The 27,959-nt window shown below is 41.4% G+C and overlaps 3 protein-coding genes across 7 annotated transcripts; 1 reads left to right on the top strand and 2 right to left on the bottom strand.

The window, feature by feature from the left end:
• Positions 1 to 58: 58 nt before the first annotated feature.
• best1 (bestrophin 1) lies at positions 59 to 8,929 on the bottom strand. The gene is made up of 11 exons (XM_082541761.1): positions 8,844 to 8,929; positions 4,709 to 5,200; positions 4,280 to 4,567; positions 3,413 to 3,507; positions 3,099 to 3,332; positions 2,734 to 2,888; positions 2,574 to 2,651; positions 2,169 to 2,321; positions 1,740 to 1,820; positions 1,502 to 1,653; positions 59 to 1,393 (listed from the first exon to the last, which is right to left on the bottom strand). Exons 3-11 carry the CDS (start codon positions 4,429 to 4,431, stop codon positions 328 to 330), a joined length of 2,166 nt encoding a protein of 721 aa, XP_082397887.1. The 5' UTR covers positions 4,432 to 4,567; positions 4,709 to 5,200; positions 8,844 to 8,929; the 3' UTR covers positions 59 to 327.
• rab3il1 (RAB3A interacting protein (rabin3)-like 1) lies at positions 5,264 to 19,036 on the top strand. Of its 5 annotated transcripts, XM_082541766.1 has the most exons (12): positions 5,264 to 5,377; positions 5,558 to 5,869; positions 10,045 to 10,213; positions 10,350 to 10,445; positions 11,085 to 11,162; positions 11,310 to 11,528; positions 15,558 to 15,686; positions 16,052 to 16,164; positions 16,352 to 16,375; positions 16,713 to 16,812; positions 17,340 to 17,406; positions 17,926 to 19,036. In XM_082541766.1, the coding sequence occupies exons 2-12, from the start codon at positions 5,664 to 5,666 to the stop codon at positions 18,009 to 18,011; spliced, it is 1,287 nt and encodes a 428-aa protein (XP_082397892.1). In that variant the 5' UTR covers positions 5,264 to 5,377; positions 5,558 to 5,663; the 3' UTR covers positions 18,012 to 19,036. The 5 variants fall into 5 exon arrangements, with proteins under 5 accessions (XP_082397892.1, XP_082397888.1, XP_082397891.1 ...); XM_082541762.1 differs by lacking the exons at positions 5,264 to 5,377; positions 5,558 to 5,869 and adding an exon at positions 9,003 to 9,392; XM_082541763.1 differs by lacking the exons at positions 5,264 to 5,377; positions 5,558 to 5,869 and adding an exon at positions 9,005 to 9,087.
• On the bottom strand, positions 18,133 to 27,755 carry epx (eosinophil peroxidase). The gene is made up of 17 exons (XM_082541753.1): positions 27,669 to 27,755; positions 27,486 to 27,576; positions 27,318 to 27,408; positions 27,018 to 27,193; positions 26,392 to 26,524; positions 26,174 to 26,303; positions 25,878 to 26,084; positions 23,991 to 24,357; positions 23,752 to 23,912; positions 23,412 to 23,670; positions 23,158 to 23,328; positions 21,100 to 21,337; positions 20,799 to 21,010; positions 20,560 to 20,724; positions 20,034 to 20,114; positions 19,834 to 19,930; positions 18,133 to 19,670 (listed from the first exon to the last, which is right to left on the bottom strand). The coding sequence occupies exons 1-17, from the start codon at positions 27,684 to 27,686 to the stop codon at positions 19,613 to 19,615; spliced, it is 2,655 nt and encodes an 884-aa protein (XP_082397879.1). The 5' UTR covers positions 27,687 to 27,755; the 3' UTR covers positions 18,133 to 19,612.
• Positions 27,756 to 27,959: the final 204 nt, after the last annotated feature.

Raw genomic sequence — 27,959 nt, 5'->3', positions numbered from 1 at the left:
GAAAAAAACTTTAATAGTGTCAAAAGAAGAATAATATATAATATTTATTAATAAAGACACTGATGCAAAGACTACCACAGATGAAGAATATACACATTTTGGCTGCCACTGATGAAACTGGAAAGTATTTTTCCATAATGCACTGAGGGTCAAATCTCATAAGGTCCTTTTTTAAAAAATATTACAAGTAGGTTAATTCTTCTGTGAGAGTTCATTGGAAAGTAAATAATTTTTAGTGGCTCCAGCTGATACAGTCCAGTGCCTGTTTTTGTGAGATATTTGGCACATGTGCTTAAAAAAAAAAACAGTGAGTCACACCTTCTTTTCTTAGTCCTGCTCCCTCCCTCCTGCTGCCTTGTTCACCCCACCATCCACCAGAACGCCCAGCAGGTCTCCTTCGGCGAGTGAGATTCCTGAATCGTTGGGCGAGTTTTGCTGATTGGTTTCTTGCTGCGATGGCGCTGAAGTGGAAACTGTGTTCATGTTATTGCTCAACCCACCGTTGGTGCCCCCGTTGCTTGCCCTCATGTTGCCACTGAAGTTCCCATGGTTACTAAAATTACCGTGACCTGTGCCGTTGCAAAGACTTCCCGTCGTGCCTGCGCTGTTGGTGCTTGTTACATTAATGCTGCTAGAGCTGCTGTTGGGATTACCGGGATTTGCTGCCGTTGTGCGAGAGGGCGGAGTGAACGAGAACACCCTTTCTCCTCCGCCTCCCGCAGCCCGGCCACTTGCTGGTCCAGGCTGAATGTCAGCAGATGGTAGGGTGTCCAGGGTGAGGCGAGGAGGGGGAGGGCGGCGAGATAGCAGGCCGTGTCCCAGTCTGAGTTTAGATATTGGGCAGAGTTCAGGTGGAGGGTCGGGGAAGGAGAAGGTAGGTGCACTCTGCGTATCCCCATCCTCACTCAGCCAGGGGAAAGCAGAGGATGGCGGAGGGGGGATGTGGTTAGGGGTGTCGGGAGGCAGCATCTGGGAGCCCACAGTTGGAGGGGCTAGAGAACTGCAGCTGTGATCCAAGTCATTTTGGGTTCTCCTAGCAGGTCGAGGACGGGGCACCGCAGGAGGAATGCAGTGAATTGGGGTTTGTGGGCAGCTATAGAAACCTGGTCTTTCGTACAAGGGTGTGGTGGAAAAGGCGTAGTCAGGATCTCCCTCCTGGCAGGCTTGACCTTGAGTCAAAGGTGCCTCTGTGTGCAAGTAAAGGGGAAAGCGGCTTAGTGGAGCTCCAGGGCGACGGCGGAGAAGTGACACCCGGGAGGAGCGAGGGAAGTTTGGGGAGTGGACACCGAGAAGACGACCAAGCCCTCCAAGCAGAGGAGTGGAGTAGTTGGCTTCCTCATTTTCTTTGATCTGCTCCAGATTGGACTGGAACTCCATCTCCTCCTTAGGAACACTGAAGACCAAACAGAAGGTTTGACATATGTTCAGCAAGTTTATTAAGAAGAAAGAAAAAGAAAGAAAGAAAGAAAGAAAGAAAGAAAGAAAGAAAGAATCATTAAACCTGATATCCAGCGCTGAGCCCATGAAGGAGGGTTTGCGGTGTTCAGCGCTGGCAGTAGTGTAGGGCGGCTGAGGTTCCGACTCATTCCAGTACATATCCCTCTCAACCAGAGGCAGGCTATCGTACATCTCATCCACAGATAACAATGAGACCTGGGACACAGTGAAAACCACATTGACTCAAACAATACACTCGCTGTCTAGGATCAGTTAGCAAATAGTTTGGTTTAGATTCACACCTGCAAATTGCGGTCCACAAGCCAGTTGGTTTCAAAATCATCATCATCTTCACCGAATGGATTTATGAGTTGTTCAGCCACCTGAGACCAAAACAAACACACTACCTCAATGAAACTCAGTGGACAAATTAACAAGTCAAAGTCAGCAATCAGCATAATCCAGAGTTTAGATGTTAGTAATCCTCCTTTTTAGTTCTTGTTTATATTTATTTTTTCAACACAAGTGGTTATTTCATTTGTTGACCAGCTGTTTTTGTCAAAGTTGGGGATGTTTCATCTGTTCAATTAAAGAAAAATGTTTTCCAAGTCTTGTTCTGCACATCTTTAGTGCTCAATGGGATGAACTGTCCAGTAGCAAATTCCTTTCTTTTTGTGGCGGAAGGCCTCAACTTTAAGAACCACAGACATGATCAATCAGTGGTCCCTCACCTTCAGCCATCCAACATAGAAGAAAAACTGCAACAGGGTAAAAATAGGGAGGTAGAAATCCATTTCATGACCAGGGTATCCCTGAGTTGGATCCAAGAACTGACGACCGATCAGACACGCTAGGAAGAAGCTGTAGACTGCAACTGTTGCCACCTAATTAAAAAAAAAAGTCAGAGCATTAACTGATTATATGCCTTTAATTAGGATTGTTTTACACCATCCTAGAGAAACAGTTTATCTTGAGTTATGGCTTTTATTGCCGATCAAATGCATCTGGATTAGGGAGGGTTAACGATTTAAGGTATATGATGATTATTGCAAGAAAACCATTATATTTTTAGTACCTAATATTACTGCTATCGGCTACTTTTTGGTTTCAGTGCTGAATGCAATATAAACAAAAACCTGAGTATAGACAAGAGGCAGGCTGATCCAGTCATAGCCGTACAGCTTCATACACTTCGCCCGTAAGCTATTCAACTCCTAAACAGAAAACAGTAAAAGTCATGCAAAACCAGAAAATATTTGCAGGCTGTGAGGCTTTGGTTTGCACATGGGCACCTACAGTGAGGAGAGCAGTGAGCGCCACGTCGTTGTTGATGCGACCCTCAGTCCGTGCTCTCAGAGCCAGGCTGACAAACCACATGCAGGGCACCCAGAACTTATTATGAGGGGAGGGCAAATCCTCCAAGTGCCTCAGCTCTTCTGATGTCATCAAACCTGAGATGGAAAAACACAACGTGTTGATGAAAGCAGCCAAAAGGTGCGTGTTCCTGCACGCATAGTCCTGGTGAACAGCCAGAGCTCGCCTCATAATCTTCTCATCAGTTCAGCCACATGAGAAGAAGACATTGGGTCTGAATGCTGTGCAGCTTCTGCACAGCATGCTATGTTTTAAAGAGGCAAGACTAATAACAGCAAACGACCCACCTGCCTGCACCAAATGCTCCATGGTTGGAAACCTCTTGTAGACTGCTGTGCTGACGGAGCGGTAGATGAGCACACCAGAGAGGTTGGCGTACCTCATAAGTGTCCTGCGGGTCAGCCGGGATGTTTCGTCAGCTCCTCGAACGTGACCTCCGACTAATGCTGCCAAACGGTCTGGCCAGGGTACATTCTCAAACTGTCCCCACCAACGGGACACGACCAAAGTCACATAGAAACCTGGTTAAGATAAATGAAGTGAAACTTTCAGTGATGCCCTCCTGACTTAAAAGGGTTAGGGTTAGTGAGCCACAACTCACCCAACACAAATGACACAGGGATGAGCTCTGCGTAGCGGTCGCAGTATATCGACAACTTTTCAAACAGCCTCTTCTGATCATCGTTTAACACAAACCTGGTGAGGGAAATATCAAAAGCACTGACGCGAGCTCTGTTAAAGTCAGAAGGGTTGTTACTTTTGTTAATACCTGCCTTGTGAAATACATCTCGCAGAACACTTAAAGCTATTTTAAGAGCTGTAAAAGGGGTCACAGATGCCGTTATGTAGCAGGGTGCTACTCAAACAGACACGCAACCATCTACTCATAATAAGAATGAACTTTTGAGATGTTTGTGAATTTTCATTTTTGTAGATAACACTGAATGGCACAATAAAAAGGAGAGGAAAGCATGTACAGTGATTTATTACACCATCTGTGATAAAAACAAGAAAACACAACATCTGACCACTAAATCTAAACTCTTTGTTCAGGAATGTAAGTTAATAATAATAATGTGCTTTACAATATTTTTCTTTCTGCTTAACAACAACAATCATATTTTAGCAATACAAATATCACTTTGTTTAAAGAGCCATAAACCATTACAGAAACTGATTTTAGTTATTACCAATACTGTTAAATATAGAGCATAAGGGACATAAACCTTACATTGGAGTGGTAGTCTAATTAATTTATGAGTGCTAGTTTTTTTTGTTTGTTTGTTTGTTTTTTTGAAGCTTTAAAGTAAAATTACATTTAAAGTTAATTATGTTCCTAATCCAACTGAGGCCTAAAAGATGACTCATAATTCCCAGTTTTGGGACCAAAACAGTTAACTCTCTCTTAAAAACAGAAAAATGTCATTATGAGAGCAAAACTCGTGCTGCTGTAATGTGACTTTCCTACCTGTAAACAACACTGAAGAAGTAGTAGAGCAGAGTGAAGATGATAAGCTCCCTGTAGAGCAGTTTGTAGATGCTGCCCTTCCATCGCAGGAGAAGGTGAAAAAAGGTCCCCAAACCCGCATCAGCAACTCGGCGGGAGTACGTCACTGTCATCGCTGCTGCTGCTTGTTGGCCAACGTGCTGGCTGACTGTGGCCTGACATGAAGGAAACCAGCGTGGTGTTGTCCTCCGTGCTTCGTCTGAGCTCAGGTTCGGCGATCAGCCCCTTAAGACCAGTGTGGTGACAGATCTGAAAGGACAGAGAGGTAAACCAAGCAGCTCAGATGGGTTGATTTGTGGTCCTCATTTAATCTGATTGGAAAAAGACACCTTGAAATGTGATGCGATTCGGATTTCAAGGTTGTGAGAGAGGTGATATGCGCAGACTTACTTAAAGAAAACGAAAATGGCCATCATGCTCTCTGCGGTTCAAGATGTGCGGTGGCAGCGTTCAGGGATAATGTTGGAGAAAGCAAAGCAGGAAAGAAAAAGCGAGCGAGGGCCTCCTACACCTCCGGTCACTTGATGTGTTAATCTGTTTCTCCAACAAAGCTGCATTGTGAGGCCAGCTCCTGTTAATCTGAGCAAATCTGAGGGCAGCAGAGAACCCACACTGCCACAAATAGGCTGGTTACGAGTATAAATGCTGAGTGTGTGGGTTTAGGTTAGAAATATGACTCTGTGAACCAAATCTCAGCCTGCTTCGACTTTTTGTAATTTAACACTTTTTCTACATCTCAGAGGTGTGCATTAGGTACACACCTCTGAGCTATTGTTCTAGTGTTTCAATGTCAGGTCACCTTTGCTGTTTTTTTCCCATCTGTAGCAGGATTTCATCATGGCAAACTCCTGGTCAGGTGAGAACGTGTGTGACCCCCCTCTGCTGGAAAAAATGCATACAGCTGAATCGCTACTGGTCAGAGTGTGTTAGTGATTAACCCTTCCTGTATAACCAGAAGGACCAACAGCAGGGCGAAGTGCAGGGTGTTTGGTTTCTGCTGCTTTTGGCAGATTTTCTTCTGCACTAGCAACATCTGTGAATCAGTTTTACATATTTCTGGTGAGTATATCCTCTCTATTTTTTTCTCCTTAATTCATCTCACAAGTGCAGTTTAACAGACTGAGCACAATCAGCCTGCAAAGAAAAGAAAATGTGGTATTCAGAAAGGGGAAAAGATCTTGAAGTTAGTTGCACTGATTTTAAGTTGCAGTATGTAACTCTGTGTTTTCTGCATCTTAGGTGCTTAATACCCACACACGTCAGAGTCATCCTTCCACAAACTAAATCATCCCAGGAGCTATCCAACAGCATTTGATGAATCTCTGCACAGCCTGAGAGATAACTTATGGATGCTTTTGAGGGAATTCACAGCGTCCAGATTTCCTCTTCTCCACCTTCAACTTCATCGAGCCCGGGATATGAAGTCCTCAAGGCGGGAATATCTGGGATTGCAGTATACTCCTCTGCAGTCTTCTTTGGCACACAAAATGTGTCTACTGTCAGGCACAAGTCTAGCAAGGTCATCGAGGAGGAAGGCTGTGTTGTCGGACAGTAAGTGTTAAATCTTGGAGCACTGGATAAACTGATAAAACACATTTTTTAACATAACACGTGCCAGTTGCTGCTTATGTATAAAGATTCATGTATACATTTATCTTCCCTTTATCCAGATTCTCCAGAGATAGTTGTGTAATTCTGCACATGGTGTAAAATGTATCTAAAAGTAGCACATTGCTTTGTCACAAGTCCTGCTCAGTGTGAAGTCTGTGATTGTGGGCGCGTGCACTTGTAACAAGGTGACCGAGTCAGATATGCAAAAGTGCAAACAAAGGTCTGTGTTTAGTTTTAGTGTAACTCCAACAGTGATTGGTATTTTCTTAGGCATGTTTTGTAAATGAAAAATCCTTCTGCTGTTCAGCGATCATGCAAAAGTTGGAAAACGTGCCGGTGTTGGCCTGAGATGGAGGATAAATGCTTGAAATGTAATCCGCACAGAATGTTTCGAGTTTTAGCGTCTTAAACCCTGCAGTCAGCAGTATTCCTAATTCTTTCCTACTGACAAATTCACTGACAGGACATGTCAGAGATTAAAAAAATTTAAGAAAAACTGGACCTTGGAGTAGCCAAGTTCATCCGCTGAAGGAAACCATTGTAGCTCCCTGTCCTCTCTTCTGATTGGCTGCTTCATGTAAACCAACACAGTCTCACAGCCTTGTGTGAAATTGTGATCTATTAATTAGTGTTCCTGGACATGATTTATCCCCACCCTTATCACACTGGTCTTACGTCTACTGATTTGTGCATTCCTTTTAATGGCCAGCAGGAGGCGACTCATCTGGTTGCAAAAAAACCTTGCTCTGTATTTTTAGGACATATTGAAATGATTAGGCTTAGAGTCAGGAGGTTGTCTAAGAATGCTCATTGGCTAAAGACTCGTCAATTAAATGTCATTACCCAACAAGTGGGCTTCCTTCTTGGTTTTAAAGTCAGATCCACTCCTTGCTCATCACGTGCGGTTTCAGGACTTCATAAACAGCTGAGTAGCTACATCGGTCTCTTACACCATCTATAGTAGGAGTGTCAAAAATAAGGCCCAGGTGCCGGAATCGGCCAGTTAAAGACTCCAATCCGGCCAATTGGATGGCTTTAGAAAATGCGAAGGAAGGAATAATCCTAGACTTTTAACTGTAAGTTTTATAGTTTTGCCAAATGATAAAGACCTCCACCATGGCCATTCATACTACACCAAAGTAATTAAGTAAAACAATTCAGTGACAGCAAAGTTCCTGTTTTTTCCAGAAACTACTTAAGAAATTTCTTTTTTGTTTAATAGTAATAGTAATAATAGGCCCTCAGTAAAATAAAAAAATATATACTTACAGGACAGCCTGGGCAATGAGATACCAGAACTCTGTAATTTTACACATTTATTTCTTACAATTTACACCCAAAAGAGTCATGCTGACAGATGTCTGTAATTAATGCAACAGCATTTCTTTATCTCATAGAAGAACCTGAAGTAGATATTTTACATTATATATATATATGTTAACACATAACACTATGTTACTATATCTCAGGGATTACGTGTGTAGTTAAAGAAAGGATAGTTTAACTGGTCCAGCCCACAATATAAAACAAGTTTGACATCCCCGCTCTGTGATTTTGGCAGACCAGGTTTGAAGAGCAAGTGGATGGGGCTTCTGATTTCACAGTAAAAGGTGTGGGGCTGAGATAACCATATTAGAATATTGGCTCTTAGTGACATCAAACAGATCCAAGAATAGAAAAAAATGTAAACTTAGAGTATTGGCGCTGATATTATTATTTGTAACTTCAACCATATTTCATATGAATATAAAACCATGATGAACATTAAAGTTCAGGGACCCTGGAGGCAACCATAGGGGATAAAATCTCACCACCCTTTTGGTACAATAAGTTCAGCACGTTTGCAGATAAGACTGCAAACTAACTTTGGTTCATAATTAACTTTTTTATTTAACATATTTACCTTCAAATCAAAAACTTTCTCAGTTTTGGTTTTACAATCCTCAGCCATCCTGCATGGCTAAGGGGAGAACGCCCTCACTGCCCCAATCCAAGATCGTGGCAGTGAGCAGAGCAAATCTCAAAAACAGTGAATCCAATTTGTAAAAAAAGAAGGCTTAATCAATCGCAATACAGTTAAAAATGACTTCTTCTGGTTGTTCATGCATAATAAAATCAAAAACATTTCTATTTCTCTATCTTTCTGCCTGCTACACTTTCCTCACAGACAGGGCTTAAAGGTTTACACATTAAAATTATATTTTTATTCAACTTTATTTATTCTTGACTATCTTTTGATCAAACTTCTGATTTAATTACAGCAGGAATCAGGTCACTGTAAAATCAAATTAGTTCCCAGAACTTAAAAAAAGTATGCAAACTTGTTGCCTCAAAAAAGCTAATCTTACTTAAGATAACTAAGTTAGGGCAACTTATTTATTCTGAGTACCCTGTACAACCTAATTAGTTCCAGGAACTTAAAAAAGTATGCAAACATGTGGACTGAAAAAAAGAGAAAAAGATAACTATGTTAAGACATCTTATTCATTGCCAGTACACAGTACTAAAAATAACTTGTGGGTAAACAATTAGTATTGCACAATCGGAAAAATCAAGTTCTACTAAATGAAAAAACAATTTTTAGTAACTTACTATTTTTAATTTTGATTACAAAAAAATAAATAAATGCAACTAGCGCACGTTATGTTTTATCATCCTTGAATGTAAGAGATTTTAACACTTAATATAAAGTATATAAACACGGTAAGTACATAAGGCTCTGTCACTCTGTGCTACATTGCACTTACAAAAGCTGGATTTTAGGCCTCTTGCTTCATTTCTGTGCCCTGAATGGCTTTTACCCAGTGAAGAAAAATTATTTGTATGGTTCCATTAAGTATGATAAAGTTACTACAAAATAAAGTAAAATAAAAATTATCAGCTGATATTTGGGGATCAGAGAGGGGGGACTCACTGATTTTCCATAGAGTGACTCTGTAATCGGTTGTCTCTGGTCACGCAAAAAGCATACACCTAAGCAGGTAGACCCGTGACACCTTGTTGGTCCACGTACAGGACGTGCCGGTTGGGCAGTCGGGTGGATGTCATCATGTGACTTGTGAGAGCGAAGAAGAGAGAAGAAGAAGGAGGAGGAGGCAGGAAAAAGGAGATACACTCATTTTCCTGTCTTGGCAAAAAAAAAAAAGGAGAAGAAAGGAGTGAGTGTTATTTCTAGGAAGTGCAAACCAGAGCTGGCATTGCTCTTGATTTTCGTCTTGTTTCTGACTGAAACTGCTGCTGCTGGGCGGTTGATCGTCTGCGCAGGCGTCCGCATTCCTCAGCTGTGATTGAAAACGACTGGGATTAGTTTCACTGAAACTCGCTCGGACATTAGCTTGGTTTATGCTATATTTCTTAACTTAACAGCAGCAGCAGCTCAGGGAAACTGGAGAGGAGCAGCTGACAAATACGCAGACGGGCTGGGAGGTTTATTTATCTGCTGTCCCGGACACTGACAGAGAGGGTAAGGGCGGATACTGACGCGGGACCTCTCCGTGGTAAAAAAAAAAAAAAAAAAAAAAAAAAGAAAGGAAAAAAAGTTGGAAATGTAAGCTAACTAGCTAGTTAGCTCAAGGTCTGCTAATTATTTAGCTGCTTTGTGGACCGATTTATCTGCAACTTGGGGATAAAAGTAACTTAAGCTTCCTTTAAATTCAAATGTCGGGATTTTTAATGCTGTATCAGGGGTTTCCAAGCTGTGGTGCGAGGTCCACCCCGGGGTCTTGCAGTGAGCGCACTGTTGTAACCAAGAAGGCTATTGTTGTTAGATTGTGTTGACACTGTAAAAGTAAGTAGAAATGAATCTCAGGGTTTTGTAAGTAATCACACTGGCTCTAAGGTTGTTATGGTTTGGTGTTTTTTCTTTTAAGTATTATTTGGTTTTCTACAGTTTTAGTTTTTGTTTACATTTTATAGTGTAGTTTTAAAAAGTGGTTCTAGTTTCAGTTTACTTTTTATTTCTTGTAGATGTTTAGTTTATTTATCATTGGTGTTAATTTTAGTCTTTTAAATTACTGTAAAAACCTCATTAGGGTGTAGTTAAGTACAGGATTGATTTTATTTTTATATATTTATTTATTTTTATTACACAATTTATTTTTTGTGGTCTTGTGAAGGTTGGTAGATCTGGATCCAGAACCAGAGACCAGAATGGAGGGAGGAGGCCAGGTCGGGCCCACGTCAATCCGAGGCCATGGCCAGCTCTCCCGGCTTCGTAGCTCCTCCCTGGAAATCAGGGAAAAAGGGTCCGAAATCCTCAGGGAACAGCTGGATGCTGCAAAGAAGGTATAGTAACCTACTTTGTGGTTGCGCACACACAGAGAAACAAAAGATAGTGTGACCAGGAAAACAAGGCGCTGACAATGCAAATGTTCTTCTCTGTTTTAAATGTGGTTGTGTCCCTTTCCCCTGCACATCTCAGGAACTGAAACTAAAGGACAAGGAGTGCGAGCGTCTGTCGCAAGTTAGGAATCAACTGGAGCAGGAGCTAGAGGAGCTGACAGCCAGTCTGTTTGAGGTCAGCAGTAATCATCGCTCTCTGCTGAGTGCACTGTAATTCTGACAGCTGGTGACGAAGAAGGTGGTTGGTGCTATGCCACAAAAGTCCTTAAATCAGCAGTTTGCATTTCTACAGAACCATCACTTCCTTTATATAAATAAAAATTTCAGGTTGATGTGATTTTTAAGCAACATTGTAATTGCTTTGAAAAAATTTTGACCCACTGACTCTGGGGGAGTCCATCTCTTTGTTAAGAGCAAGATTTACCAAGTTTGTTCTAAATTAGCTCTGAGGTTTAGCTACTAAAATGCATCAATATATAAATAAAGATGCAGCCAGCTCAATTTAATAGTGAACAGAAGTCTGTTAAGAGCAGCGCAGATTAGCGGTTCAAAACATGCAGATAATTTCTGATGGAAAATAAAGTATATTTCAAAATCTTACACTCTTAAACATATGCAGTAAGACAAGCTGCAGAAAATACCTTTCAGTCGCAAAATTGACAGCACACTTCTTACCAAAAGTAGCTTTTTAATGCCACGAAGGTCATCTTTTTCCTTACATGTTCTGCTGTGTTGACCAGCCAGTCACTGTCTTTGTCTAGCTGCTGAGCTTTGAACGTACAATTTTAATTAGTCTCAATTTACTTTTCAACAGGAGGCTCACAAGATGGTGCGTGATGCTAACGTGAAACAAGCAGCTTCAGAGAAACAGCTCAAGGAGGCTCAGGGGAAGGTGTGTGAAGTTTCTTTAAAAAAAAAAAATTAAAACAGTGAAGAACAGAAATCTTTCCTGAATCAGAACAGTTTTTTTTCACATAGTTGAAGGTCATAAAATAGCCTCAAATTATCAATATTAAATTTTTTTGTGTCTGGCTTGCAGATTGATGTTCTGCAAGCAGAAGTGACGGCACTCAAGACTCTGGTGTTGACGTCCACACCTTCTTCACCAAATCGCCAGCTGCATCCACAGCTGCAGTCTTCAGGTACCAGGGGATCGTACAAATCGCACATACGGAACAAGAGTGCCAGTGGTGCATTTCCACTCTCACCTGCAAAAAAAGAAGTTTCCATTCAGCCTGTGTCCAAAGAGGACCGAGAGGTAAACTGAAATTTTTACAGTTGTCTCTCCTCTACTTCAGGTATGCGTCCCACTTTATTTCCCATTTCTGTTTCCAGTCACTTTTATCACTTTTAGCCAGATTCTCTTTCCTTTTTTCCCTTCTTTCTTCTAACCTCTCCGACTTGTTCTTCTTGTCTTTATCTGGGGTCTCTTCCTCTCTCAGCCTGCTGCTCCTGCCCTCCTCTCTCTGATCTTCTGTCTGATACCTGGCCAGTCTGTCAGTATGACCTATGACCCTCAATGGCAAAAACAGATAGAGGGGATGGGCACTGATGGCAGACAGGTAATCTGCATTCCTTTACATTTCCTACATTTCTCTAATCTTTCACATTTACCTGCGTCTTGACTGTGATTCTAGACTGTGATATCTGTTGAGTCAAGAGTGTGGTGAGTCTGGTCTGAGAGCTTTTCTTTCAGTAGTTTGTATTGAAATTTGTCAGCGTGTATGTAAGGTGAACAGGGACTTCTTGATGCAGCTGTTTGCTTCTTACTGGAGTTATCTGTGTTGAACGTACATTAGTGATACACAAAGTTTATACCCAGTTCTTGACAGATAATCACTGATATGTTGGCTAATATCGAGATATTATAGATATTTTTGAAAATTGCCAAGCATGACACACTCACTGGATTGTCTAGTATGACTACAACAAAAACAAAAGATACCATTTTATGTCGCCATAATTTCGAGAATTTGTAGAGCTGGTTCAGTAATGTCAGTGCCTCTGGCTCATTGCTAAAGTGTGGTAGGGTTACCAAAACTAATTGTCCCTGGTGTCTCTTATCCATATTACCCAAGGTTGTAAATTTCGGGCTCACAGTTTTGCAGCTGTTGTTTTTTTTTTTTTTTTTATGAGTTTGAAATTATTGTTTGACTTTTCTATCATAATGGATTAATGTTTAACTGCAAGTGATGTGTCATTTGTGGAGATATTGTCTCTAGATCCTGTCCACATAACTGGTGTTATGTCTTACTATGAACAAAGGTTATTATAACGAACTAAAACAAGTTTTTAGAGAACTAAAAACTACCAGAAATGATATTGTGCATTTGAAAACAAGCTAAAGAAATCAAAAACCAAAATCAAAATCTTGTCTCTCTGGAGATACAGTGGGGCAAAAAAGTATTTAGTCAGCCACCGATTGTGCAAGTTCCCCCACTTAAAATGATGACAGAGGTCAGTAATTTGCACCAGAGGTACACTTCAACTGTGAGAGACAGAATGTGAAAAAAAAAAATCCATGAATCCACATGGTAGGATTTGTAAAGAATTTATTCGTAAATTAGGGTGGAAAATAAGTATTTGGTCACCTCAAACAAGGAAAATCTCTGGCTCTCACATACCTGTAACGTCTTCTGTAAGAAGCTTTTCTGTCCCCCACTCGTTACCTGTATGAATGGCACCTGTTTGAACTCATCATCTGTATAAAAGACACCTGTCCACAGCCTCAAACAGTCAGACTCCAAACTCCGCCATGGCCAAGACCAAAGAGCTTTCGAAGGACACCAGGAAAAGTATTGTAGACCTGCACCAGACTGGGAAGAGTGAATCTACAATAGGCAAGCAGCTTGGTGTGAAAAAATCAACTGTGGGAGCAATCATCAGAAAATGGAAGACATACAAGACCACTGATAATCTCCCTCGATCTGGGGCTCCACGCAAGATCTCATCCCGTGGGGTCAAAATGATCATGAGAACGGTGAGCTTTGATCCCAGAACCACACGGGGGGACCTGGTGAATGACCTGCAGAGAGCTGGGACCAAAGTAACAAAGGTCACCATCAGTAACACACTACAACGGCAGGGAATCAAATCCCGCAGTGCCAGACGTGTTCCGCTGCTGAAGCCAGTGCATGTCCAGGCCCGTCTGAAGTTTGCCAGAGAGCACATGGATGATACAGCAGAGGATTGGGAGAATGTCATGTGGTCAGATGAAACCAAAGTAGAACTTTTTGGTATAAACTCAACTCGTCGTGTTTGGAGGAAGAAGAATACTGAGTTGCATCCCAAGAACACCATACCTACTGTGAAGCATGGGGGTGGAAACATCATGCTATGGGGCTGTTTTTCTGCCAAGGGGACAGGACGACTGATCCGTGTTAAGGACAGAATGAATGGGGCCATGTATCGTGAGATTTTGAGCCAAAACCTCCTTCCATCAGTGAGAACTTTGAAGATGAAACGAGGCTGGGTCTTCCAACATGACAATGATCCAAAACACACCGCCCGGGCAACAAAGGAGTGGCTCCATAAGAAGCATTTGAAAGTCCTGGAGTGGCCTAGCCAGTCTCCAGACCTCAACCCCATAGAAAATCTGTGGCGGGAGTTGAAAGTCCGTGTTGCTCGGCGACAGCCCCAAAACATCACTGCTCTCGAGAAGATCTGCATGGAGGAATGGGCCAAAATACCAGCTACTGTGTGTGCAAACCTGGTAAAGACCTATAGTAAACGTTTGACCTCTGTTATTGCCAACAAAGGTTATGTTACAAAGTACTGAGTTGTATTTTTGTTATTGACCAAATACTTATTTTCCACCCTGATTTACGAATAAATTCTTTACAAATCCTACCATGTGGATTCATGGATTTTTTTTTTTTCACATTCTGTCTCTCACAGTTGAAGTGTACCTCTGGTGCAAATTACTGACCTCTGTCATCATTTTAAGTGGGGGAACTTGCACAATCGGTGGCTGACTAAATACTTTTTTGCCCCACTGTATTTGTCTATGCAATGAGCCTGAGGAGACATTGTTGCTGATGTTTGACATTGAGGATGTCTACATGACTGTCAGTCAAGTGGTTATAATGATGCATTGGATTATTTTACTTCCCCGTTGCTAGTACCGCCCATATATTATTACTACTACTACTACTACTACTACTACTACCAACAACAACAACACCATTGATAAGAATAAGAATAAAGAATAAAAAGTAAAACTAACATTAAAAAAAATGAAAGCTAAAGTTAAACAAATGGTCAAAATGGAAATGAACAAACCGTTTGGAGCAGTTTTTAGCTTAAAGAGCTCAAAGTGTCCATTCAGCTAGAAACAATTTTCAATATTACATTTTTTTTTCAATATTGAAGGAGGCGCTGTAGATCTTACAGCCACTGAAAGTGTTCCTGCCAAATTCAGTATAAAACTCCATAATTTTCACACTGTGGGAATCCCTTCCTACAACAAACTCCATAACTTGGACTGAGCGCTGTCGAACAGCCAGTTTTGCCTGGGACAGTTACTGAGTGACCTGACCTGGAGTTATCTGCACAGCAGCATTACTAAGAGCTGTTTTAATTCTCCAGATAACAAAATGAGGTGTTTCAGTATTTCATTTATTACATCCTTTAGCAGAGGATGCATCGGACCATCCTTTTTATGAAAGGAGAGGAGATGATTACATCCCTTAATTCATAGCGATGGTGGACCTTAACTACGTTTTTCACCTTAAAGGATCGACTGATGTGTTTTGAATTTTCTTTAACTGCTTGTTAAACCCACAGGTGACCTATCAGCGCTGTCTGCTTTATTAAAATGGGCTTCTTGTTGAGACTTGCCTTGTTTGAAGTATGAAGAACATAGATTTATAGACACTCTCTAAATCCAGATTATGAGCTATATGAATTGACCAAAGCGTGCTCAAGGTTTGCTCCAGTCCAGTCTGTTTTGGTATTCCCAGACTTCCTGATTATTTTAAAAGGATTTTCACTTCAGGTCTGCTGAGATCATTTGTCTTCTATCATATAAATCCTAAATAAGGTGGAGGAATTTTATGGGCTTTATATTGACGATATTTCCTTTTTAAACTCTGATGTTTTGACAGCCCGAATTCTTTGAATACAAGATTTTCTTATCTTTAGTATTTAAACACTTTTGTGTGTTCAACAGTGGATCTTTTATTGTCAGTCATCGGTCTTTTGGGGATTAAACACGTCTTTAATCTAGATGTGTGTCAGAGAATCAGTTTTGTCCAGTTTGAGTGAGGGTTTGGCTTTCTCTCTGCAGATGGACTCCATTTTGTTTGCTGAGTTTTTGATGTGGAAGGAACACCCGAGCCTGGACCGCTCCTCCGCCTTCCTGAGTCGTATTTACAGAGAAGACATCGGGCCCTGCCTCTCCTTCACGAGATCAGAGGTCATACTCACTGCTTCTTTGTACAGCTACCATGCTGCTTCATGTGTATTTTAACCTCCTAGGACCTGGCGTCCACATATGTGGACATCACATTTTGGGTTATTTAGACCAAAATACTCAATTTTGCTCTACAAGGGCCTGATATCCACTTATAAGGACATTATACTGCTACTGTTTATCAAAATTTTAAACGATTATCCTCATATGTGGCTCTTATTTTTTCTTAAAAACAGAAATAAGGTAAAAAAAAAATGTGGCAATTCTTTGTTTTTACATTCATCTGGCCCCAATATGCCCAAAAAACGCATGCCGTGGAAGAGTTAATGTGAAGTTATGTTAAAGTTATTGATTCCTGTTCTCCACAGCTGTCCCACCTGGTCCAGAGCGCAGTGGAGAACAACTCTCTGACCATTGAGCCTGTCGCCATGTCGGCAGTACCGATGGTTAAAGCCTCAGCTATAGAGTGTGGAGGTCCTAAGTGAGTTACCCGACTGTCATCCTGTCGTGTTTCACCACTCACTGCTCTGATTTGGTTGGTTTGGTTTTTCCATCGATGGTTTATGATCAGAGCCTTTTGTCTATCTTATAATTATGACTGAGAGTGGTTTAATCAGTGGGCACATTTCTGATCACCCTGATCTAAAATTGTTTTGTTTTTTTTCCAGTGGCTTTAGGGCTGCAGTAGAGACGTAAGTCCTCTCGGGAGCTAATAACCCTTTCAGCTTTTCACTAACTCTGCTAACTGTGGCATGAAATAAAAAACTGTCAACACAGATGTGTGGAACGATATAAACAAATCTGTAAATTAATGAACCAGACGGGATCCCACTTTCATTCCTTTTGTGGCTAACTTTCTCTCTGCGCACCTCTTTCACTAAAACGACTTGTAAAGTGTTCTCAGTATGTTTTACTGTTGAAGAACTAAAGGCCTGTAAGCTCATGTTTGCTGTATCCTGTCCTAAAACAGATGATTGTGCATCTACGTTGTGCTGCAATAAATTGTTGACACGTTGTTTTCTCTTGTAGAAAATGTGCATTAAGTGGCCTGTCACGGCTTTGCAAACATCGCATTAAACTTGGCGACAAAGAGAGCTACTATTACATCTCACCTTCCAGCCGAGCACGGGTAAATATCACTTCCTTTCTGTCCAAGGCACACCTGTAGTCTTGTTTGCACACCCTTATCAAACAGTTTGACTCAAGCAAACACATGTTGTTTCTACCTGTGGTTCAGATCCTCAGCTGTTTCTCTCAGGCAATCTTTCTCTCTGAAGGAATGTTTGGTTTCTGTGTGCCTCGCCCTAAGCATGCTTTGCACCATATTAGCATTAGTTAACTCCACCCAGCAAATGATGCACTCACGCAACAACTTAACATCTTCTGTCTAGCTGAAGCCTCAAGGCAGGTAGCTTTCATAGTATATCATTTTTTTTTCTCGTGTTTTGTATGTTTTGTTTTATTCTCATTAGAGGCCTTTAATGTGATTTTCATCTTCATATGTACAAATTGCAAAGTTTAATTATCATTCATTACTTTTCTGCAGTTATAGTAATAATGTTTGAATGATACAAAATCCCAAGACATGCCAGTGTTATAAAAGTTTGCGTAGCCACTGTGTAGAGTCGTGACCTTGTCACATATTCACTTTTCTAGATCACGGCTGTCTGCAATTTTTTCACTTATATCCGCTACATCCAGCAGGGCCTGGTGAGACATGATGGTAAGTTAACAGGGACACAGAAATAAATAGTTTAAGCAAATGTAATTATTATGCAAGTCATTTTATGCAATGCATGAGGAATTTTAAGTAGTGAGTAACTTAAGGTATTTTACTGAAAGATACAAATTGTACTGGAAGTAGGTAGTAGGTAGTATTTTTAAGTACAGCGTAAGTAAGTAGTGGGTAGTTTCATGGTAACTTTCTTCCACTGTATTTTTTTGGGGCACGATCCGTGTTGTGATGGATTAATCTTGCCTTTTTACATCAACTTTATTTAATAATCATTATGTTGATGTTTTATTAATAATCAGTTGTCCTTTTTATTATATGATGTATCATTTAATAATTTCTTCTTTCCCAGAAAACACATGAAGTTATGCACTACATAGAATTACTTAGAGAATAATGTGTCTTCCTTTAAAATTGAATTACAGGTGCACGGCTCTGTTACCACTCGGTCTTAACTTTGCCAACAATCAACATCTTTCTTTCTAATTTTTTTGTTCCTCCCATGTTCAGCGGAGCAGATGTTCTGGGAAATCATGCGTCTTCGTAGAGAGATGAATGTGGCCAAATTAGGTTTCTACCTCACTGACCAGGGCTAGGACGGTACCTGGAACACTCAACAAGAGAGCATAGCAGTTACAGCCTTGGGTAACTGTGGCAACGCACATGTCTTTGATCAGGTTGAACAGTGCTGCAGCAAAGGTCACCAACAAGGGAAGCAAAACATGTTTGTCACTTTTGGAAATGCAATAAAACAATTAGAATCAAACCAGCACTCCAGGAATGACATTACAGTCCATGTTTTTAAAAAAGAAAAAAAAAGATGATATTATTCCCAGACATGTCGGAGAAGTTTTTTCTGTTGCACCACATTCCTGGAAAATAACTGTTGTCCCCAAGAAAGTGTGGAGAAACTTCTTACTGAATCACCCACGGAATACAAAATTTCTCATTTTTATACAATAGACTGTGTGTCCTGATTCAGGCATTAGCCTGCAAAATAATGAGCACAATCTTAACCTCAAGTATTACAAATATGTGGTGTAATAGTTTTATTGTTTCCACACAGCAATGATTCAGCTTGTTTTCTTTGTACTTTCAGTTATCAGCTCAGACACCACAGCCCAGACCTTCATTCTGAGCATGGCCTTAATTTTGTTGGTACACTTCCTGCTCTGCCTTGTACAAAGACTTAACTTAGTCACCTTCAGCTTCTCGTTAGCCCTGTACCTAAAAATCAGATGTATCGTTAATTATTACCCACCCATGCTCAGAGTAGGGAGAGCTTTACAGTGACAGGTGAAAAAAGCTTTTAAGATGTGATTGAGTTTTGCACATCTGTAGTTAACAGTATGAACATAAAGTAAAAGCCATAATTGACTTTGCATGAATGCAGAAAATAGCCATAGTGTATATAGGTTGTATCTCATATTATAGATTTATTGTTACTGACTTTTTTAAAAAACAGAAATCTTTTAAAGGTAACAATGAAGTATAGTGTGTCAGAACGTGCAATAACTGCTTCTTAGCCTTATGCAGGGCTTTGAGGTTCCTGACCTCAGTGTACTCATAACCAACTGTGTAAAAGCTGCATTAAACACGAGGCATTGTATACCAGCTGTCACTTTTGTACCATGTCTCTTTTATTATTAGAAATCCGATCAAGAGAGGGAGACTCCGGAAGTTTGCCTGGGAAAGACTCATCACTTCAATTAATTTCAACCCAGTGCAACCAGATATCCCAGGGGTGATGTTTGCTCTGGGCACAGATTTGGGGTTAGAATAAGGTCATAACACTTACATACGCCAAACAGGTTCTCAAGCAGGAATACCGAGGAAATACTGAGACTGTGTCCAGCTCAGAGGGGCTTTATGAAGCCGACATTCCAGTAAGATTTGAGTTTCCGGATTGGAAAGACTTCTCTGAGCTGCTGTTTTGATGACCTCTTTGTACCGATTACAGCAGACCTTAATAAATAGTTTGCCCTGCTGTTTATCAAAGGGCACGAGAGGAGAAAAGATGAAATCAAGACGAATTTCTTATAAGCTGAACTGTTATTGAACACAGATGTGATACTTATAAATTAAGATGAAAAAAACTGCAGCTAGTCAACTAAATACATAAGAACATTTAAAAACATTTAGATAATTTCACAGGAATATTACAACAAAAATCAACCAAACTCTTACAAAGGATTGATTAACTTTTCTCTTGGCAACATCCAGCAGTCACCAGCGCTTCTCTCTTTGGGAGATATCTGCAAGAAACAAATTCAGTTATTGAAATGTTAAATATTTTTAGCGATGGATGAACATGTTTGCATAGCTCCTTTAATCATTACATTTCATTTCAATTCAGTCTGTTGAAACTAGCCCACCAGTGTTTGTGTAAAATGAGAAATCTGCATGCAGATGACTCGCCTTCGAAAACAGAACATGCCCATCACCAGCACGACCACGCCTCCAAACACAACTATCACTGCGGTGACGATGGAGACGGCCGATAGCGAGGAGGGCTCTGGGTCATGTGAAGAGGTGTTCAGAAGTGACAGACGTTTAGGACGTGCTGAATGGTGTTTAAAATTCACATTGGGAAATATTTAAAGTGATCTGAAACCAACCTGAGCACACAAAGGAGCCTGGTATGTTCAGGCACTCCAGGTGTTGTGGACAAGAAGTCATTTCCTCACATTCATCGATATCTGCAAAATCAGCCAAACTGACATATTTAATGGCATATTTTTAACTAAAAAACAAGTTTACTGAATGATTTATTAAAAAAAATAAATGACTAGGGCCCAGCCGCAGTACCTTCACAGTCCACTGGGGGCTGCAGCCCAGATATTGAAACAATTCACGTAGATAATATACCTGACTAAACTGCTAAAAATGTGTTTAAAATAAACTCCAGCAATTAGTTAAATTGCCCTTTCTGGAGAATTGTATTTTTAATTTTCATTTTAGAATTTTCCTGGTTAAAATTTCTTCCTGGAAGTTGGAATTTCAAATTCATTCTTGAGCTTAAATGAAAGTTATTTTTTAACAATTATAATTCCTTAAACAAAAAACATAATGTTAAACTCTGGCGTTAAAAGAAAAGAACAACACATGCCATCAGGGCTTGACTAGACAGTTTAGTTTTCGTACCCTGACACGATGGGGGTGCTGGGCTCCACTGCTGGCTGTTTGGATCACAACTGATGGATGAAGCTCCCAGCAGCTTGTAGCCAGAGTGACACTGATACAGGATCACCGAGTTACAGAGGAGATAGTAGCCAAATTGAATCCTGGGTATTGGACCGCAGCGGGGATCTGTGAGAAAGTCAGTGAAAAAATAAGGCCATCCCAGCTTCATACTCGACACAACTTGTTTTCCACAGCCTCACCCGAGTCCTGCTCTTTCCACGGGCTGATGTCAAGGTGAGGGATGAGGGGGTCAGAACAGGCCAACATGTCCTCCGAGGTCTCGGTGCGTGAGAACGGGTCGGCAGGGACATGTGTGACGTGGCTGTTGTCACAAATGATGCGGGATAAAGAGACTGAACGCAGATGTTTCCTCTGAGCGCGGGTGAACACTCCTTCCCTCTCCCACCAAAACCTTGAAAGACAAGCACATATTTTAGAATATTTTAGAATTTCACTTTTTTGCATCATATTTTTAATAATTTAATTTTAGCTGTGGCCCACCTGTCACCGTCTCTCAGCGCTCTGAACTGTCTCGCGAGCAGGCATGACAGGAGCGGTCCGACTCGGCCTCCGGGCAGAGCTGGCTCAGAGATGGCACCCACCCACACGTCGATGTTGTGTGGTGTCCCGTATAAGAGTTGGAATTTGTGAGCCAAAGTGAAGTTGCCCAGAATTTCAGCCAGGTCCAGTGTGTTGTTGGGAACAGAAAGGCCACAGAACTTTCGCCAGGAGCTGTATCCTGATGGAGGAGATGAGTCAGAAGACTGCGGGTTAAAGATGGAGTGAAGAAAGTGAGATAAGCATTAAATATATGGGGCTCATGTGAAAGTGAACATAGCCAAATACTGATTTTACCAAGTAAAATCAGTATTTAAGGAAGGCAGATGTAATAGGAGGGAAATTAGAACCTTCAAACTTAAGTGTAGATATACAAAAATGAAATAAGGTGAGATTAGGTTGCATAGCTGGATTCTCTCAAGGTTTTTTTGTGCAGTGACTGTTGCATTAGCATCACGTGATAACGTGCATTAGGAACTAGTTGGTTTAGCTCTGTGAGAAGTCACTCCCTGAGGGAAATTTCAGAGGGCCAGTTTTAACTCTTAATTAACAAGCAACACAAATAACTATTAGAGGACTACAGGCCACCTGGCAGGGTTATTAACACATTCCTACATCTGGGACTGGTTCATCATGAGTCAGCACACACTTTTCATGGCAGACTTTCAAGGAAACAAGTATAACTACTATTAATGATGCTGTGATGTCGTGCACGTTGACTTACATTACAATAACATCAACTGTGCTCTCATTTTTTTTGCAGCTAGAATATGAAAACACACAGTTTAATACAAGAATTAGTATACAGTATTCCCATGTCATATCGTGTTTTACCTTTCCAGACACGCTACATTTCCGATTTATCTGCAAATTTATATTACAGTTTCTGCGTGTTTTAATTTTTAAAATTGCAATTTATTTTTGCAGTAAAAATAAGCATTATCTAGCCTAAAAAATGAATAACAAAGTTATAATAGGGTTTATAAGAGCATGGGGAGGATTTCTATGGCTTAAAATATACAAAAGTAATATAATAAACATATGGTTTCTACTTTGCAGATTTCCCCAGAATGGAAGCCCTGTGATAATAGAAGGAATACTGTAGCTGCAGAAAAACTACAACCGCTGGTACATGGTTTTATGGTCTTAACGCTACTGTAATTTCTTTTAAAATATTAGACTAAAAGAGGTAAATGCAGGTGTTGGTAACTATGGATTGTGGATCCTGATTTTTCTTAAATCATTTAAAAGAGACCTATTCTGTGTGTGTGTGTGTGTGTGTGTGTGGTGTGTGTGTGTGTGTGTGTGTGTGTGTGTGTGTGCGTGTGTGCATGTGTGTGTGTGTGTGAGAGAGAGAGTTTTATTTATTTATTTATTCCAATTTCTTTCGTTGTATATGTCATAAATGGCAACAATAACACAGTCTGATAAGATGTCATCAATAAGATGATTTCCACAAAGTTTCATCAGAAATTGCCTCAGTTGAAGGGTAACTGTCAAGAAGCTTAGAGGCTGCACTCTGTAGATGTCATACCAAATATTGACTTTTAAGGCTGTTAGAATTGAACAAATGTGTGTTTATATATGTCTCCAATTTCCCAAAATATGAAGGGTAGCTCAAGCACTTTGCAATGTCCTATATACTGTAACAATAGTGGATACTGATAGTAAAAATGGACAAAGTTTAAAAATAAAAATAAAGACACTGTATGTGCAAGTAATCTCCACCCACCTGCCCCTCCTCTAATATGGGGGGCAGCCAATCACAAGAAAGTCTGTTTAAAAGGGGAGGTTCTAAAACATCTTGTTTCAGATAGAGGCGGAAGTGAGAGACTGTATTAAGGATAAATATAAGATACTGCACATATGGATTACTTTTAACTGTGACTGGTGCAAAGCTACTCTAGCTGACTTCAATAATGAAAACATGGAGCTGGAAAAGAGAACAATAGGACAGACAGCAGATGGGATATCGGTGCGAGAGGTTGCAAGTCTTGATACCGGGCAGGCCGTGGTCTCGGCCTCTCTGGAGATTAAGGGCTCCGAGGTCCAGAGGCATCCCACCCTGTGCCTGAAAGAGTCTCTCTGTCAGCTCCTCCACCATCATCTGACCGGGAGTCTGCAGCTTGGCTGGAGACAGCAGGAGGCCACGCAGCACTGGGTCTATACCACCTGAAACAACAGGAGGAAATTAAAACAGAAATAGAAATGCTGAGTACATGTAATCAGAGTAAAACAACAACATTGCTCATTACCTTCCTGCACAACCCTCCAAGAGGCAAACAGTGAGTGATGCAGCAGCAGAGAGGGATACTGCGAGTTAGCATTATATCCTGGCCCCAATCTGGTCACTACTGGTTGCACGGTGACGTGAGCAAAACGAAATGCAGCAGTTGCAAAAACATTAGCAATGCTGGGATCCATGTCAGGATCATAACCCTTGTAAGGAGGCATCAGATGAGACATGGCATTCTCACCAAGGACCCGTGGCAGGTAGTGCTCCCATGTTAGGATCTTAAAGGATTTAGAACACCAGTCAAAGGGATGAGAACAGGTAGATGTGATATGTTGTTCATCAGATAATCCTGCAGATACCTGATGAATGGCTCCTATGATCTTGCGGGCCTCCTGGTACAGGGTGTCTGGGCTCCAATGAAGGTTTAGCAGGTGCAGCTCTTTGACCAGTCGGTTGTGCTCTCTCAGGAAGAGCGTGTGCAGCGCAATCAATCCCAGATGTTCATTGGCTCTCGAATCACCTGTGAAGCATTAGTCATGAGCAACAGCTGCACTGAAGCTTACAGTGGGTGGAGAATTTACAACATTCGCCCACTCACCAGCTTGAAAGCAGGATGTGGTGTTCTGTCGGTGAGCAGACCTGTCTGATGTTCCTGAGGTGGTGGAGTTGCGAGGGCCGCAGGGGTCCAGGTGAGCCTGGAGGCGAGGTAGGAAGGGCATGTAGGCGAGCTCGTGATCTGAGTGCTGGGAGTTGATGGCCATTGAGCCCAGAGGAGAAGATTGGTTTCTGAGAGCAGAAGCCAGGCTGGTGGAGCTGCCGTACACCATGCTGGCATCGACAAAGGAGGTGATGGCGTTGAGCTGCTCCCGCTGACGATGAGGCAGAACTCCAGCACCACAGCTGGGAGCAGAGCGGAAGAAAGGCATGCAACTCTGGACCCCATTACGAGGATCAGATGGTGGGATCTAGTAAAGAAAGTTGTCTTTAAACTGCTGCAGATGAGGGAAGGACATTCTTTTCCATAGCAACAATATAAGGGAAAAAAATGATGCAAGTCTAGTCTTTTTTGGGAACAGCTGTCAATTTCAAATTTCTAAAACAATTTCACCTCCAGGAGTAAAGAATAAAAAATATCAGACATGTGTCTACTCGTGATTCAGAACTACCTTTAGCAGCAATAACGTGAGGTAACTTTATCAGTCTCTCGCATCATGGTGGAGGAATTCTGGCTCACTCTTTGTTTCAAGATTGTTTCTGTTCATTGAGGTTTGTAGGCATTTGCATGGCTCTCCTAAGGTCCTCCCACAGAATTTCAGTCAGGCTGAGGTCTGGATTTGATTGGCTCATTTGAACACTTTCATTCCTTTCTTTTTCAGACAGTCACTGGTGTTCATGGGATTGCTGTCCTTATACATGACTAGATTCATAGTTGACAAAATGACTGGAAGGTGCCCAGGATCTGTGGCTGCAAAACAAGCCCAAATCATCACCCCTCCACCACCTTGCTTGTCATTTAGTGCAGCGGTCCCAAACCTTTTTTGCGCCATGGACTGGTTTATGTAGGACAATATTTTCACGGTCCAGCCTTTAGGGTGTCGAGGATAAATACGACAAAATAAAACCAGTACTGGTACAAAAAAAGAAGATTTATTCATAACACACGGTAAAAGACCCAGGGAAACTGAGTTAATGATAAACACCCTGAAAACCATAAATTCTCTCGCCCAGTACCAAATGACTCTGTGCAACCTTGCACACCTGAGCCGTGCTGCCATGTTCTTTTTAGACAGAAAAGGATTTCTCCTGGCAATCCTTCCAAATACTTCTTCAGTGTTTTTGTAATTGTACTGTCATGACCTTTAACACTTAACATGCTAATTGAGTGCTGTAGGGTTTAGATGTAGATCTTTTTCTTTTTTTTTTTGGCAATTTCTCTTAGCATTGCATTTTCTGACCTTGGGGTAAATTTGGTTGAATGTCTGCTCAAGATTGCAGCATTGTCTTAGCACACACCTGAATGCTCCAGACCTTCAAACTGCCTAAACTTCTTAATTCCTATGAAAACAGTCAACTGAACTGTGAAGGTTCTCAGTATCCAGGTCATCGTAGTCTAAGGAGCTTGGAAAGAAAACTTCTCAGATGAGAGGTGAAACGTCTTCAAGCCACTTAAAGAAGTCCAGACGCTTTTCTTTCCAAGCTCCTTAGACTCAAGTGAACTTTCTTTTCACAGAACTTTACGTACAACAGCCAATGAGAAATCTTCTAATTGGGCGTAATGAGAGAGTATTTCCTGGTTTATATTTTCTATTTAAACCATTGACAGTGTTACCGAACCTGTGTTTGGTACTAATGGTAAGAGATAATCTGCTATACAGTAAATATACAGAAACTGTGCAGGTTACGGGTTTGGCATTTAGCATGTGAAGGAAAATAATAAAAAAAACAAAATAAATTAGAGCCTTCCAAGAGAGCTGGTGAAATGCACCTGGATGGGAAAGCAGGGTGAGTCTCGGTTGCAGGTGTGGGTGCAGTCAGCTCCAGACTTAAAGGCAGCCGTACTGGGACTCTGAGGCGTCAGCACCAGATCGTGGTCTATCCACTGACCCCAATCCACCAGCAAGTGGGACAGAGTGGAGTCCACAGAGATGTTGTCATTGTGAGTGAACAGCACTTCCTGTGACACCAGCCGCACCTGGAACATACGAGATGAGGAGGAGGAGTGATGGGCTTACAGCAGCTGGCAGGACAGAAGACGACCGAGAGCTGCTGCAGGACTCTTACTGGAGGCAGGCTGGCATTGTGATAGGTGTGTTTTGGTTCCCACCCTCTGGGCATCCCCCACACATCCTCATACTCTGGAGCCAACCAACGGGAATACGGGATATTAGCAGCCCCCCATCTCGGATGTTGTCTGTACAGCAGCAGAACACAGAGAGATGGTTACCTGAAAACAACGATCTCTGTTGCGCCAGCCTGTCGAATTTTATACATGCTCTGACCTGTTGTTGCACTCGCCTGTGACGGATCTGTAACGCTCAGAGAGACAGTCTATCTGACAGCTGGGCGTCTGCAGCTCAGCGGAGCAGCCCGTCACATGCAGCAGATTCTCCGTATCTTCTTCACTCAGCATTTCTGAGGGAGCACGGTAAGCACAACAAGGTCCAAGTTAGTAACACTGAAACATAAAGAAATATATATGAGAAAGATCAGATCAATTGTTGTGTCCTTTCCTGTCAAAAGCAGATACAAATGATTCAAATGATCCAAATGATCCAAATCTATTTCTGGAATTTGGTTTTGCTGAGCTTGATTATGCTTCAGTAGCCTCCATGAGTCAACTTATGCTGACTAATATTTTCTGGCACAATATGTAAACTGTATTGTTTGTAGTCATCATTGTAAAAATATCTTCTGTCCTCCTAAACAAGAGATTTTTTAATACCAAAAACACCCATACTTGGTTAAATAAAGCACATAAAACAAAGAGTTATAGAAGAGATAAATTGGCTGTGTAATATTATATCCTGAAACAAACTAAAAATATGATGTAGAATAAAGCTTGTTTAATCATTCATCAGATTAAATGGCCCGCAGGTTTACATGGTGTTCTGCTGCTGTTCAGTACCATAAGCGTTGGGCTGCATCATGGTGTTAGTGTAGACCATCTCTCTGATCAGCTCCACTGTGTTGTCCAGCAGTTCAGCAGCCCGGATCTGGGTCCTGGTTGTGCTTTCAATCTGTTTGAACTGAGCCAGCAGGTCACTGGGTCTCAGAGCGCCTTCAGACAGCGACGTCTTCACCCTGGAAACATTCAGAACTGTGTATTCAGTCCCTCGCAGACGTAAAATGATTTATTTTCTTCTATGTGTCAGCCTGGTTTGAGATATTTCCAGATATATTTTAGACCAGAATAAAGAATTTCTACCTTTCACTCGTGTGGGTGTAAGCAGCATCAGTCAGCTCAATCGCCCTCTGAAGAGCCTCATCAACAAACGCAGATCCCAGATACACCACTCCTGAGACCATAACAGAGCAGAGCAGTTAGAAAGGCTCCAAAGCACCTTCTCCTTTCAGCAATTATCAGAAATCCTACCTGAGGTGTTGCCGTGCTTCACTTTGGTCAGTGAAGCATGACCAGGGATTAAGAGCAGGACAACAACCAGTTGAAAAAGAGATGCAGACACCTGAAATGAAACCACATTAACCTTCAAATCTTGAAAAAAAAGGTCAAAATTTCTGCATAAACTTTAAATTGTACATTAAAGCAGAAACTCACCACAAGTGCTGTAGTCATTGTGATTCTGAAAACTTTTCAGTGTGAGCAAAGAAGGATCGCTTCAGGTTCAGAGAAGGAATCGGAGGATCTTACCGCTGCGTTCGCTCCGACTCATCTTGAGTGCAAGCAAGTGTAGGTGTGTGTTTGGCTCCAAGTGTCAAGGGTGCTATGTATACACTGTGAGCAGGGCCAACAGGTATGTGCAGAATCCCCTTATCTGTCCTTCATGGTGACAGAAAGGCAACATCAAACGCAGGACTCGCAGCCTCGACCTAATAACCTCTCAAATCA

This window comes from Aulonocara stuartgranti, assembly GCF_965226115.1.
Source record: "Aulonocara stuartgranti genome assembly, chromosome: 7".
Classification (NCBI taxonomy): Eukaryota; Metazoa; Chordata; class Actinopteri; order Cichliformes; family Cichlidae; genus Aulonocara; species Aulonocara stuartgranti.
The sequence above is the reverse complement of the archived record's forward strand: the minus strand, read 5'-3'. Positions and strand labels throughout refer to the sequence as shown.

Bases quoted from the DNA above. Each gene is read 5' to 3' on its own strand.
- best1 (XM_082541761.1), bottom strand. From the start codon at position 4,431: ATGACAGTGACGTACTCCCGCCGAGTTGCTGATGCGGGTTTGGGGACC. The intron at 3,333-3,412 runs GTGAGTTGTGGC...TATCTTAACCAG, and splicing joins CCCTGTGTCATTTGTGTTGG to GTTTCTATGTGACTTTGGTC. The intron at 2,322-2,573 runs GTTTTTGTTTAT...TTTTTTAATTAG, and splicing joins TGCCTCTTGTCTATACTCAG to GTGGCAACAGTTGCAGTCTA.
- rab3il1 (XM_082541766.1), top strand. From the start codon at position 5,664: ATGGATGCTTTTGAGGGAATTCACAGCGTCCAGATTTCCTCTTCTCCA. The intron at 16,165-16,351 runs GTGAGTTACCCG...TTTTTTTTCCAG, and splicing joins ATAGAGTGTGGAGGTCCTAA to TGGCTTTAGGGCTGCAGTAG. The intron at 16,376-16,712 runs GTAAGTCCTCTC...TTTCTCTTGTAG, and splicing joins TTTAGGGCTGCAGTAGAGAC to AAAATGTGCATTAAGTGGCC.
- epx (XM_082541753.1), bottom strand. The intron at 24,358-25,877 runs GTGCATTTCACC...TTTCTTTACTAG, and splicing joins CACCCTGCTTTCCCATCCAG to ATCCCACCATCTGATCCTCG. The intron at 21,011-21,099 runs GTGGGCCACAGC...TTGTCTTTCAAG, and splicing joins GCGCTGAGAGACGGTGACAG to GTTTTGGTGGGAGAGGGAAG.